This window comes from Caretta caretta, chromosome 2 (assembly GCF_965140235.1).
Source record: "Caretta caretta isolate rCarCar2 chromosome 2, rCarCar1.hap1, whole genome shotgun sequence".
NCBI lineage: Eukaryota > Metazoa > Chordata > Testudines > Cheloniidae > Caretta > Caretta caretta.
Window position 1 is genome coordinate 68976939 of NC_134207.1, and position 14785 is coordinate 68991723.

A 14785-nucleotide genomic window follows, 5' to 3' on the forward strand; every position below is an offset into this window, starting at 1 on the left:
TTTTGTTACCTTGACCATTCCATGTTCCTCTATGATTCTTAGTTTTCCTTCTGCCTCTACTCACAGTCCTCCTCTTTCACACTCTTTGATTTAATCTTCCACATTGATGTCTCTTCTGACCCATTAGTTGCTGCCTCCTCAGCTTCATTTCCTCATCCTCCCCTCTGCAGTTGATCTTCAGCCCTAGAAAGCTCCTTCACTCACCACGATGGCCACTCATTAAATCTTGTTCTGGATAAAAACTCTTTCTTCTCTGATCTATCAATTTCAGTTCTCCCTCTCTGATCAACACCGAATCTCCATCAGTGTTGCCCCTAGCCCCATTGCACAGGTATTTCACGACACTTCAGTCCATCACTGGTCAGGGATTCCTCTGCTGCTGTCCGTCCCCTCTTCTGCTGATGCTCTTCTGGCACTACTGCAATGTGTTTAAAAATAGTTGTGTGTGTATCCATAACCATATGTCAAAGTCCTACTTCACATGAGAAAAACAGGATACAGTAGATGCTTGTTTGCAGCAACACCTTGTAAGCGCAACATTTCCCCAGGAAACACGTTTCCTACTATAAATTGTCAACACTCCCCATAACAGCAACAGCTGCTTAGAAGCAACATAGCAAAAGGGCACCGATACAATGAAATTAATTACATACAATGAAAGCATGTGTGTAACTTCTCTGGTGGTAGTAGTAGGAATAAATGACACAGTGTGTTCTCTCTTTCTAGGGGCAAAGTTAAGAAGCTGCTTTGACTATGAAGAGAGCTTGACTCAGTTTGTCTAATTCTTTTTTAAACAGAAGATGATAAGTAAAAGTGAATCCTATACTTCAGGGCAGGAATCTGTGATCAACTCAACCTGGCTGATTTACGTATTAAAAGAATGGATTGGTCTGGACTACCACTATCCAAACTATATGGGCTCCTTCTTGTGTGTGTCACTCACAATATTCTTTTTTCCTTATTTACTCTGGTTTATCGTTTGCATCTTTTGTAATATTTGCCTTCACATTTACAAGAGAAAGAACGGCCTAGATGATGATTTTTCCAATAAACTATGGGACAATGGAAGGCTAATGGTGTCACGCATAATTAGTATGTATGGAAAGCTATGGCACGGTAAGAGATTTTTTTCCCCTTTAAACACTAAATATGTATTACTGCAACAGGTGACTACATGGCAGGGGTTCCTAAACATCGTTCATGGCTTGTCCAGGGTAAGCCCCTGGCAGACCGCGAGACGCTTTGTTTACCTGAGCGTCTGCAGGTACGGCCGCTCACAGCTCCCAGTGGCCACAGTTTGCCGTTCCCAGTCGATGGGAGCTGCGGGAAGTGGTGCGTTGGCCCGCGCCGCTTCCCGCAGCTCCCATTGGCTGGGAATGGCGAATTGCGGCCACTGGGAGCTGCGAGCGGCCACATCTGCAGATGCTCAGGTAAACAAAGCATCTTGTGACCTGCCAGGGGCTTACCCTGAACAAGCCATGAACCAAGTTTGGGAACCCCTGCTATATGAACATTTTGAAGACTGATAGGACCAAAGTTTGACCTACCTTTTCTTTTATCTGTTTAAAAATTCCATTCCATGTACTTTTTTTGTGCATTCCTTTTTCAAAGCAAATTTTATAGGGGAGTAAAAAAAATATTCCAATAGCTCAGCAATGAAAGAAGGAGGAAAATTCAGTTAGGAAACAAATTTCAGTTTTCAGGCTGAAGCAAAAGATAGTTTATGAATATTTTTGAAAGGGGTCTTTAAAATGCTGTTAACAATCATTTTTTATTGTGTATTGTGAGGTGCTATCATTTTATTATTAAAAATTGGTATTCTGAACATTTTGGGGCTGAACTATAGTTACACTCAAATGGGGTTCACTGATAGCTATGAGAATTGGTTGATATTTCCGAGGCATTTTGAGCCATCAAAGATAATACGAATGATGTAGGTTTTCAGCTCTAGCCCAGTGGTTCCCAACCTTTTCTCTTCTGCAACATACCTTGAATTATTTTGAGGAACACCATCATATAGTCTCCAAATGAGCTTCCCTTCTTACCGCCTCGGTTTAAGCTGTTTACCACCCTTGTCACAGTCTGTAGTTTCCAAATCAGTTCTGCGCCCAGCCCCCATCAGTTCTGTCTTCACCATCCACCAGTTCAGCCCCCACCTCACCCCAATTCTGCCACACCCCACCCAGCCCCCACCGTTCTGCCTCTCCAGCTCCCCTCAGCCCCCACTAATTCCATCCCCCCACCATGGGCGGCAGTTGAAGCTTCCCCTTGGGGAGGCTAGCCCCTTCCCCGCCTCTTTCAGCCGAGGCCCCACTCCTTCCACATGTGGCCCCCCCCATGGCCCCTCCGCACCTTCCCTCATGACCCTACCCCCATTCTGCCACCACTCCGCTTCTTTCCCCTGAGGCCCCACCCCCAACTTGTTCCTTTCTACCTTTGCCCCCCACACCCCAGCTACAGCCCTAAGACTGGAAAAGCTCTGTGCCCCCACTGCGGCCCTGGGCTGCAGCAGGGAGCAAGAGCTCCTCCAGCCCAGGGGCTGTGGTGTGGGGAGATTTTTCCAGGGGCTCCAAACTGGCCAGGGTCCCTGGGCATGGGCCCCGGGGCCCATGGGTAATCTGCTTCTGCCCTCCCTCCCCCCCACCCAGTGGTGTGAGGTTTGGGGAGGCTTAGCTTCCCTCAGCCTCTGTTACGCACTACCCATACCCCTTGCCTCACCTCTGCTTCTCCTAGGGTTCTTCCCCACCTCCCAATGGTGGGGGGTTGCACTAGGGTCCCACTCCACTTCCCGGCTGCAGCGGGGAGGAGCAGAGGACCCAACCCATTGCTCACACAGGATATGGGGGTGGGGAGAGGGAAATTGAGTTCTGATTGGTTGCTCTGCCCATGGAGGCGGTGAAGCAATGAGGAAGATAGCCAGGCAGAAGGTGGCTTTCCCCCCATTTCTTCCCTCTCTCCTTCCCCCACTCCACAGAACTCAAATTTGCTATCTTAACCTTGGTTTGGGGAATGGAATGTGATGCATGCATAATATTTAAAAGGGGCCTTGCCCTGGAAAGCAAAAGTACAGAATGCGATCTGGCTCTGACACTAAAATACAAGGGAAGATATTTTTGTTCTCATGTGTAGTTTTTCAAAAAATTCCACAGCACACCTGTTGGGAAACACTGCTCTGAGCTATTGGTTCTTATGCAGCCCAAGTTGGTAGTAATGAGCTCTTGACAGCTGATGCTGTTTTACTTCTGGGCTGTCTACACTTGCTTTTATGTAAAAATGTCTCACTGTTCTTATCTCTGATGTGGCTTCACCTATAGTACCAATGGTGGGAAATTTTCAAAGAAAAAGTGTACTGTAGAGAAGGAACATAAGTACTGGTGTGGTCTTATAAATTTTAGAATTGCCAGACACGTGATGGATTGTGAGTTTTTTGTTTAAATTGGAATTACAAGCATAGTAGATGAAGTTAATGTAGTAGACATAGGCGCTGACTCCGTGGATGCTCAGGTAAACATTTTGAAATTCTACAGTATGTGCAATGGAACTAAATTCTGAAGGGAACAACCCCTAAATTCTGTTCCAATGTTAACGTATTATTGCTAGGAAATACTCTTCATTTTCCATGTCTCCTGTCCGTTCCCCCTGTACGTACGTACACACACACATTTTGGCTCCTATGATGTTGTCAAGGTGGCCTGAGTCAGAACGTCCACCCTCATGAAAGTGGAGCATGAAGCTGGCTTCATTGGATCTTGGCTGCAGTGCCTTGGCAGCCCAGCTCACACTTCTGGCTCCTTTCACTCAGAATCCTAGAATCATACAGATGTAGAGCTGGAAGGGACCTCAAGAAGTCATCTAGTCCAGTCCCTGGCACTGAGGCAGCAGTCCTTGGCTCTCATGGGGAGGGAAGGAGGCAGAGTTCATGGGGTCCTGATTGAGATGAGCAGAGCAGTTTACACCTCTTACAGGTATTGTTTCAGACTCTCTGTAGACTCTTGAAGACATTACTGCATTGATTTACTCACATCAAATTTCAAGGTTTTCTCTGCAACCATATAGGCTAGAAACAATTTAAAAAAAGAGAGTGCTGGGATTCTGGAGCAGAATTGTGTGCAGAGGAGTAAATTCTGCATCAGATTCTCCAGGCGTGAAATACACTTGACCCTGCTTGGGAGTGTGTCAAGGTTCCTCCCCCACTCTGAACTCTAGGATACAGATGTGGGGACCTGCATGAAAAACCTCCTAAGCTTATCTTTACCAGCTTAGGTCAAAACTTCCCCAAGGTACAAAATATTCCACCCTTTGTCCTTGGATTGGCCGCTACCACCACCAAACTAATACTGGTTACTGGGGAAGAGCTGTTTGGACGCGTCTTTCCCCCCAAAATACTTCCCAGAACCTTGCACCCCACTTCCTGGACAAGGTTTGGTAAAAAGCCTCACCAATTTGCCTAGGTGACTACAGACCCAGACCCTTGGATCTTAAGAACAATGAACAATCCTCCCAACACTTGCACCCCCCCTTTCCTGGGAAATGTTGGATAAAATGCCTCACCAATTTGCATAGGTGACCACAGACCCAAACCCTTGGATCTGAGAACAATGAAAAAGCATTCAGTTTTCTTACAAGAAGACTTTTAATAAAAATAGAAGTAAATAGAAATAAAGAAATCCCCCCTGTAAAATCAGGATGGTAGATACCTTACGGGGTAATTAGATTCAAAAACATAGAGAACCCCTCTAGGCAAAACCTTAAGTTACAAAAAAGATACATAGACAGAAATAGTTATTCTATTCAGCACAGTTCTTTTCTCAGCCATTTAAAGAAATCATAATCTAACACGTACCTAGCTAGATTACTTACTAAAAGTTCTAAGACTCCATTCCTGGTCTATCCCCGGCCAAGACGGAATATAGACAGACACATAGACCCTTTGTTTCTCTCCCTCCTCCCAGCTTTTGAAAGTATCTTGTCTCCTCATTGGTCATTTTGGTCAGGTGCCAGCGAGGTTACCTTTAGCTTCTTAACCCTTTACAGGTGAGAGGAGCTTTCCCCTGGCCAGGAGGGATTTCAAAGGGGTTTACCCTTCCCTTTATATTTATGACAGAGTGAAAGTAGGCAACGTATTTTGGATGTAAGTTTGCGATACAATGTGGCAGCACAAAAGGCCAGTGCATCACATCTGAAATGGAATTGTTAATAATACATCTCCTGTATAGTTTGGTGAGACTATTTATCCTACTTGTTGCCAAAGTGCACAAAATTTGGAGTGGATAAGAGGGGAGAGCTGAAGCGTCCCAGAATTTCCAGACATACATTAGTTATGAAGGGTAAAACTCAGACACACAGAAGCGAGAGGCATAATTAAATAAAGTGTTTCATTCCTTTGGCCTTGAATGTCACCCCACCCACGACTGTCTAAGACCTTTGTCGCAGAATGTACTTCAGCTTCTCAATGGTGGGGTAGGTTTGGGGAACCTATGGAGTGGATAAGAAGTGGAACTGCCATATCTAATTACTTATCTAATCCAGTAGCCCATCTCTGATAGGGGCAACTACCAATTGTTTCAGAGGAAGGTGCTATAATGGATAATTATGAAATAACCTGCCCAGAGGGAAAACTTCTTCCTAAGATCATCAGTTAATGGTTGCCTTATTCCCTTAAGTATATATCGGTCTATATCCCTTACTGGGGAATAATAAACTATCTTGTATAATAATACTGTAAGCTGTTCTCTTTATGCAGATGCATGTTGTCATAAATATAAAGGGAAGGGTAAACACCTTTAAATCTCTCCTGGCCAGAGGCAAAACCCTTTCACCTGTAAAGGGTTAAGAAGCTAAGATAACCTCACTGGCACCTGTCCAAAATGACCAATGAGGAGACAAGATACTTTCAAAGCTGGATGGAGGGGAAACAAAGGCTCTGTCTGTGTGATGTTTTTAGCTGGAACTAGAGCAGGAATGCAGGTCAGAACTCCTGTAAAAAGTCAGTAAGCAATCTAGTTAGAGATGCGTTCGATTCTGTTTTGTTTAAATGGCTGATAAAATAAGTTGTGCTGAATGGAATGTATATTCCTGTTTTTGTATCTTTTTGTAACTTAAGGTTTTGCCTAGAGGGAGTCTCTATGTTTTGAAATTGATTACCGTGTAAGGTATTTACCATCCTGATTTTACAGAGGTGATTCTTTTACTTTTTCTTTAATTAAAATTCTTCTTTTAAGAACCTGATTGTTTTTTTCATTGTTCTTAAGATCCAAGGGTTTGGGTGTGTGTTCACCTATGCAAATTGGTGAGGATTTTTATCAAGCCTTCCCCAGGAAAGGGGGTGTAGGGCTTGGGGGGGATATTCTGGGGGGAGATGTTTCCAAGTGGGCACTTCCCCTGTTCTTTATGTAACACTTTGGTGGTGGCAGCTTTTCACTTAAGCTGGTAAGAATAAGCTTAGGGGGTTCTTTCATGCAGGTCCTCACATCTGTACCCTAGAGTTCAGAGTGGGGAAAGAACCGTGACACATGTCCAATATTTTTTATTCCTATTAAGCTCTTGATCAAAATTCTCTTCCAGTGAATTCCATGGGCTAATTATGCACAGTCTTTAAAAAATGTCTATTTTCAGTTTCACTGTCTGTCTCTTTGAAAAGGTAAATAGAAGATTTACCTTCCCTATACAATTAATTATTTTGTATATCTTTGTTGTGTACCCTATTATACAATTCAGTCTCTTCTTCATGGAGGAGGGGTTAAGAAGTAGTTTTTTTTTTTTAGGTCTTCAGATACTTTTGCCATCTATTTCTGGATCTTTTCTCTTTCTGGTATATCCTCTTTTGTTAGGACGACCAAATTTGAACATAGTATTTTAGGTGAATGTACCATTGATCTACAGTGGAATTATAATATTCTCAGTATAATTTTCTATTTATTCTTTATGCAGCCTAATGTTTTCTTTTTTCACTATTGAGCTTTGAACGGAGGTTTTCATTGAGCTGTCCATATGATACTCAGGTCTCTTATCTGAGTGGTCACAGTTTACTTAGAACCTGGCAATATGTATGAGTAGTTGAAATAACATGCAACATTTGCAAGACATGGGGGCCAATTAGGGACTTGCTTCTACACAGCAGTAACTGGGGAAGTAGGGCTGAATATCAGCTGCGATGAAGATCTACAGATCATTCCACCCCACACAGAGTAGGCATAGTTGGAGAAATATAACTCCAACCTTGAGGCTTCAGCAACAGCTAGAGAGAAGCTTTGCTGCCTCAGGAAGATCTGATGGAGGTGAAAGGATGATTTCTTCCCCTCACTTCTCAATCTATGAGGACCTTCCTTGTAAATTTACCATGTTATTTATATATAGTTGTGGCTAGGGCCAGGATTTGGACTTTTGACAGTTAATGCCTATTACTTCACGTTGTTTGTCTACAGATTTGGGAATATAACACTTGTCATGTTATTTGCAACAATAAGTGCCAGAATATTTTCTTTTGTAAATGAAAATGTAGGGCTGGTTTACACACAAAGTTGCACTAAAATATCAAACTTGGCTTTTATTATTTTTGTTGCAAATCTGTGTGTGGATGCTCTTATTCTGGAATAAGGGTATCCACATAGGAACTTGCACAAAAACAACAAAAGGTGTGAAATGAAGCAGATTTAATTATTTTGATTTAACTTTGTGTATAGACCAGCACTTAGATTATTAATAAACAGACTGGAAAACCCCTGAGTCACTTATTCCTTATTTCTACTTTGAATTTACGAGTTAGAAGCTGCCATTTTTATATAGTTTTTTTTGGGCTAGAATGGCACTTTAGGATGAACGGAGATGCTTTTTTTTATTTATCAAATCCAAGGGAATAGTTGAGATTCTAAACCAATAACTAAATATATGCAAATACAATGTAAATTAACATAGCTGAAAAATCACTTCTTATTCCATATACCCATCTGGAACTCAGCTCAATGTTGTGTATTTCTTCTGCAGTGTTTGTAACATTGCAAACACCTACAGCAGAAAAGGGAACTGAAATATTTAAAGAACTCTTGAGGTGCTGTCTGCTTTTGCAGGAGAAATGCAGGACTTTGAACCTACTCTTGGTATGTTAAAACAAGCAAAACTTCCAGCGTAGAGTGTGTTCCTTTATTAGGCAACCTCCTGTCTCAAGAAAACAGCCCTAAAATATCCCCACCCTTGGAGTATTTCTTTTATTAAAAGGCCATCTTTTGTTAAACCAACCAGCTTTTGGCAGATACTTGACTGATCACTATATTTTAGGGCTGTCAATTAATTGCAGTTAATTAATCAAGCGATTAGCTCAGAACAAATTAACTTGATTAAAAAAAGTAATCGCAATTAATCACAGTTTTAATTGCACTGTTTTACAATAGAATACCAATTTAAATTTATTATAAATATTTTTGGATGTTTTCTACATTTTCAAATATATTGATTTCAATTACAACACAGAAGACAAAGTGTACAGTGCTCACTTTATATTATTATTTTTATTATCTTTTTAATGTAAATATGTGCCAAAAATATTATTTTTCAATTCACCTTATACAAGTCCTGTAGTGCAATCTCTTGATTGTGAAAGTGCAACTTTCACATGTAGATTTTTTTTGTTACATAACTGCACTCAAAAACAAACAATGTAAAACTTTAGCGCCTACAAGTCCACCCAGTCTTACGTCTTGTTCAGCCAATCGCTAAGACAAAAATGTTTGTTTACATTTATGGGAGATAATGCTGCCTGCTTCTTATTTACAATGTCACCTGATGGCGTTCACATGGCACTGTTGTAGCTGTTGATGGGTTCTGCTCAATAACGATCCAAAGCAGTGTGGACTGACACACGTTCATTTTCATCATCTGAGTCAGATGCCAGCAACAGAAAGTTGATTTTCTTTTTTGTGATTCAGGTTCTGTAGTTTCCGACATGGAGTGTTGGTCTTTTAAGACTTCTGACACCATGGTCCACAAGAAGGACTTGTTGGCTCTAAAGTTTTATACTATTTTATTTTTTAGTGCAGTTATGTTAAAAAAAAATCTATATTTGTAAGTTTTATTTTCACAATAAAGAGATTGCACTACAGAACTTGTATTGGGTGAATTGAAAAATACTATTTCTTTTGTTTTTTATGGTGCAAATATTTGTCAAAAAATAAATAGAAAGTGAGCACTGTACACTTTGTATTCTGTGTTGTAACTGAAATCAATATATTTTAAAATGTAGAAAACATTCAAAAATATATAAATAAATGGTATTCTGTTATTGTTTAATTGTGTGATTAAAACTGTGATTCATCATGATTTTTTAAATCTTGAGATTAATCACGATTGATTTTTTAATCGTTTGACAGCCCTACTATATTTTAAAACATGTACTTTTTGTAAATTTAAAGTGGTATGTCTATTCTGTTAGTAATTTAAATCCTTAAATATTATTTTGTATTAATAAAATCACAGAGTCACAGAAGATTAGGATTGGAAGAGACCTCACGAGGTCATCTAGTCCAACCCCCTGCTCAAAGCAGGACCAACACCAACTAAATCATCCCAGCCAGGGCTTTGTCAAGCCAGGCCTTAAAAACCTCTAAGGATGGAGATTCCACCACCTCCATAGGTAACGCATTCCAGTGCTTCACCACCCTTCTAGTGAAATAGTGTTTCCTAATATCCAACCTAGACCTCCCGCACTGCAATTTGAGACCATTGTTCCTTGTTCTGTCATCTGCCACCACTGAGAATAGCTGAGTTCCATCCTCTTTGGAACCCCCCTTCAGGTAGTTGAAGGCTGCTATCAAATCCCCCCTCACTCTTCTCTTCTGCAGACTAAACAAGCCCAGTTCCCTCAGCCTCTCCTCATAAGTCATGTGCCCCAGCCCCCTGATCATTTTCGCTGTCCTCTGCTGGACTCTCTCCAATTTGTCCACAGTTTATCTGTAGTGGGGGGCCCAAAACTGGATGCCATACTCCAGATGTGGCCTCACCAGTGCCGAATAGAGGGAAATAATCACATCCCTCGATCTGCTGGCAATACTCCTACTAATGCAGCCCAATATGCCGTTGGCCTTCTTGGCAACAAGGGCACACTGCTGACTCATATCCAGCTTCTCATCCACTGTAATCTCAGGTTCTTTTCTGCAGAACTGCTGCATAGCCAGTCGCTCCCCAGCCTGTAGTGGTGCATGGGATTCTTCCGTCCTAAGAGCAGGACTCTACACTTGTCCTTGTTGAACCTCATCAGATTTCTTTTGGCCCAGTCCTCCCATTTGTATAGGTCACTTTGGATCCTATCCTCTCCCCTCAGCTTAGTGTCCTCTGCAAACTTGCTGAGGGTGCAATCCATCCCATCATCCAGATCATTAATAAAGATGTTGAACAAAACTGGCCCCAGGACTGACCCCTGGGGCACTTTGCTTGATACCGGCTGCCAACTAGACATCAAGCCATTGATCACTACCCGTTGAGCCCGACAATCTAGCCAGCTTTCTATCCACCTTATAGTCCATTCATCCAATCCATGCTTTTTTAACTTGCTGGCAAGAATACTGTGGGAGACAGTATCAAAAACTTTGCTAAAGTCAAGATATATCACGTCCACTGCTTTCCCCATATCCACAGAGCCAGTTATCTCATCATAGAAGGCAATCAGGTTGGTCAGGCATGACTTGCCCTTGGTGAATCCATGTTTACTGTTCCTGATCACCTTCCTCTCCTCCAAGTGCTTCAAAATGGTTTCCTGGAGGACCTGCTCCATGATTTTCCAGGGACTTAGGTGAGGCTGATCGGTCTGTAGTTCCCCGGGTTCTTCTTCTTCCCTTTTTTAAAGATGGACACTATATTTGCCTTTTTCCAATCGTCCGGGACCGCCCCCGATCGCCATGAGTTTTCAAAGATAATGGCCAATGGCTCTGCAATCACATCAGCCAATTCCCTCAGCACCCTCAGTGCATTAGATCTGGACCCATGGATTTCTGCATGTCCAGTTTTTCTAAATAGTCCTTAACCTGTTCTTTCACCACTGAGGGCTGCTTACCTCCTCCACATGCTGTGTTGCCCAGGACAGCAGTGTGGGAGCTGCCCTTCTCTGTGAAGGCCGAGGTGAAAAAAGCATTGAGCATTCAATATTTTTTTTAAAAAAACCTTGGTTAATCTTTTTTTAAAGTAAAAATCACTAATGAAAGGAGGTATCCCTGGTCTCTTTGTTTGGAATAAAATAGGAAGAGATGCTCCTTGAAAAACAGCATTTCTCATACACAAAGATCTACTACTCCGGCCATTATAGCTGGGTTATCCTGCCTGCTCCCCACTGTTGGGAGGCTGCTACCAAATGTTCCTCTAGCATATTTATTTTTGTGAATTGGCTATACCTTCTGCTGGCACTTGGAGTGAATTGCCTACACGATGTGGTGTTGGAACTGTCTTTCCAAACAGAGTCTGGGTAGGACACTGTGAAACTCATCTGCAGCCAGTTGGAATAGGACACAGAACAGACCAGATCTTTTATAAGCTACTGCGTAAAGGATTCAAGACAGGGGAAGTCAAAACAAATTAATAAAACACATATGTCTTCTTCAAGAAGATCAGGGAAGTAACAGTCTTTTTAACAAAGTTCATAATGGGGGACCTCAGGGCCCTACCTCAGAGTTCCCCAAATTAGAGTCAACAAACAAAGCCCCTGGGCCCAGTCAGGCCAGTCCCCTGGAGCCTGAGGGAAACCAAAAGCTTTCTTTTCCTGTCTAAATAACCCAGAAGACTTGGGTTAACTAAATCAAAGGTCCATCAACTGAACTTTACTAAAGTGATACCAAGTGCAATAGGACTTGATGCTTATGCATTTTCTGCAGTTTCAAAGACCAACTTTTCCTTCCTACACCTCAGCTGATGCAGCAGGAAGTCTACTGGAGTTCATGAGTCAATGGCTGAAAATTTGAAAGTGTGTTCTCAGATGACATTTTTGGATCCTCCTTTCTTGTTCTGAGAGCTGCCTTTGTACGCATAGCCATAGTCTGCACTGCCCTCTATCTCATTCCTCATCCAACCCCAGAAGAAGTAATCAGCTAGGAACCTCCACCCCAGAAAAATGACAGAAGGCAATCAAAGAGAACTCCCAGCGTTGTTATACAGCTTGGCCTGTGCTGTTTCCAGATTCGTGGCTGATTGTCTCCAAAGTAAAATTCTGGAATCTAAAAGCACATGGTGGGCAGTACCAGATAAAGATCCTACAATGAGGAGCATCCTCATCCAAGCACACTTTGATGATACCTTATTGTTTGGAGCATCTCTAGACAGAGCTTTAAATGACTTCTTGGATCTCAGCAAAATATTCTCTCCACATCCGTCATCCAGAAAGTCAAGAAGGACGTACAGACCCTTACCAAAACAATGAAAATTAGTGTGTATAACTAAAGGTTTTTTCTTTGCAGATTTTTAAATTTTGAGATATGAGGGCTTTTAGTTAGGATTGTTTTTGTGTGCAGACCTCTTTTTTCCTCCTTTCTCTGAATTTACAGTTGATTTATTATTTGATATCTTCCTTCTGTGCAATTCTTGCTCCTGATCCCTGCATATGCTAAACAAACAATTTAATTTGAATATATTTGTATTATTTAATATAATATATATGTGATCCAACCCTTCCTGCTGCTCCTTTATGCCAATTCTATAAGGTATTGAGTCCACCAACACCATTTCTTGTCCCCCTACCTGAGCCATTACCACAGTCACTTAAGCACTAGCCCATGTAAGACCAGAATGGAGAGTTCTGCATAAACAAATGCAGAAGTTGAACTACATGAAAGATTTCTAAATAAACTGTAACTAGTGAAGAAAAAGGTGTCACTCTGGACATCTGGACAGAAATAGATGTGCAATGTTCCCACACTGGATGGCATACTCTCATTTTGAATATGAAGTTCAATTCCATCCACTGCTTCTTCTCAAAAATAATAAAGCAGAAACAGAATAGGCCCAAAGAAGGACACCGCAGATGACTAAAGCCATGGAAAAGCTTCCATATGATGAAATATTAAAATTATTAAGACTCCTCCACACTGAGGGAGGTTTCAGGAGCTTAAGCTGTACAGTTCCCTGTGCAGCACAAGATGGTATAATTTTGGGTTTACCCTCCAAAGGGAGGTGCCTGCCTTAGGAACTGGGATGTGCGCTAGCTGTTTAGCCTTTCTATGCAGGAGCTGGTCAGAGAGCCTGTTTGCATGTTACTACAGTTGGGTGTGTCCCTCCCTACCTGTGTGTATGCTGATTGAAAGAGCACGCTTGGAAAGCTTAGCAACTTGTCACAGCAGCACAGCGTGAGAGGGAGCCCAGGCTGGTGGATCAGGGGGGCTCAGTGGTACCCCAATTCCAGGTGGCTCCCCAAGGGAGCGGGAACCCATCACAGAAAACAACACTGTAGATTCTTTCTGATGGGGTAGATTTGATAAGCAGTTTTCAAATCAGCTCACTTTTATTGTGCTGATCAGGATTTGCATCTGAGCTATTATTGACTGTGTTTCACTCAGTCACTGAAATTTATCATTTTAAAATCTGATTTACCAAGAATATTCTTCCCTATAGCCTCGCTGTCTCTGAGTGAACAAGGGCAGTCTCTAACTCGATGGGTTTTGTGTTAGGTCATACTGGACATGACCAATGAGATTACTGAATTTTTGAAAGCCAGTTGAGTCTAGATGATCTCAAGCCCCTTCTTAGCTCTGCATTCTCACTCTGCCTTCCAGTGAGTAGACTACAAAAATACTGAGCTCCTCCACACTGTACCAGACCTCCTCTAATGTAGCTCCCTACACTAGGCCTGTCTGGACTCACAAAAATGGCTGAGAAACAACTGAGAAGGTTTAGAGGAAAACCATGGCCCTTCACATATCTCTGATTGTCACACTGACCTCTCAGCTATCAGACTGAGGCAGGAGGAAATAACCCAGCATCTCCAAAGTCAATATTTGAGATAGTACATTGTTAAGTCAAGTTAAACTGTTTAAAGTTAGTTCACAAAAAATTGTATTTTTCAATTAACTAGGCCTTTCTTTGCATTTCTGACCCTACAGATCATTCTAATTATTTGGTGATTTTTCTATTGTTTTATTACTGTTTCAGTCCTTAACATACTCTTCAATGAGCAGTGGCTTCATGGTTTTATATTGGGTTTTGAGGTTCCTTTCACTCATGGATTTCACCTCCAAATTCTAGATAATTTCCCCCCTCCCCACTTCAGATTTTTTTAATCCCATCTATGGGCTTGTCTACGCTACACATCTTTTAGAGACAAGGCTGTGAATGCTCTTTTGTGGTATTTTGTCGGCACTTTTGCTGACAAAATACTTCCAGCCCTGCGAGCGGCATAAGCTTTGCCAGCAGAAGCCATGTTCACACTGCCGCTTGCGTCAGCAAAACATTTGTCTTTTGTGGGGGAGCTTTTTTAAGTACCCACGAAAGACAAAAGTTTTGGTGACAACTGTGCAGTGTAGACATACCATATATATGTGTCTTTCCCTAACTATTCCCTTGTTTGAAAGTATTTTTAGTTTTTAGTTTTTAGGACTTTTAACATATAAAAGCCTGGAAAATGAACAGACGGTCATTCCGCTGACCTGGTGCTCAAACTTCTGTAGATTGATTGGTTGTTAACTACCCAACTGTGACAAACAAAAAACCCATCAAGCTAGACAAACCCTCCCCCCTCGCAATTCCTGACTTCTTTTAAATCATGGCCACAATTACAAAAATAATAAATAATAACACTGACTCAAAACTGCACCAGTAC

At 41.8% G+C, this 14785-nt stretch overlaps 1 protein-coding gene across 1 annotated transcript in view; it reads left to right on the forward strand.

The window, feature by feature from the left end:
* LOC125632461 (DGAT1/2-independent enzyme synthesizing storage lipids) overlaps positions 1-14785 on the forward strand; it is a 67399-nt gene that overhangs the window by 6742 nt on the left and 45872 nt on the right. Inside the window, exon 2 of the mRNA XM_048840692.2 lies at positions 727-1116. Within this exon, the coding sequence (XP_048696649.1) occupies positions 801-1116 (316 nt within the window). The 5' untranslated portion in view covers positions 727-800. The remainder of the gene's footprint in view (positions 1-726; positions 1117-14785) is intronic.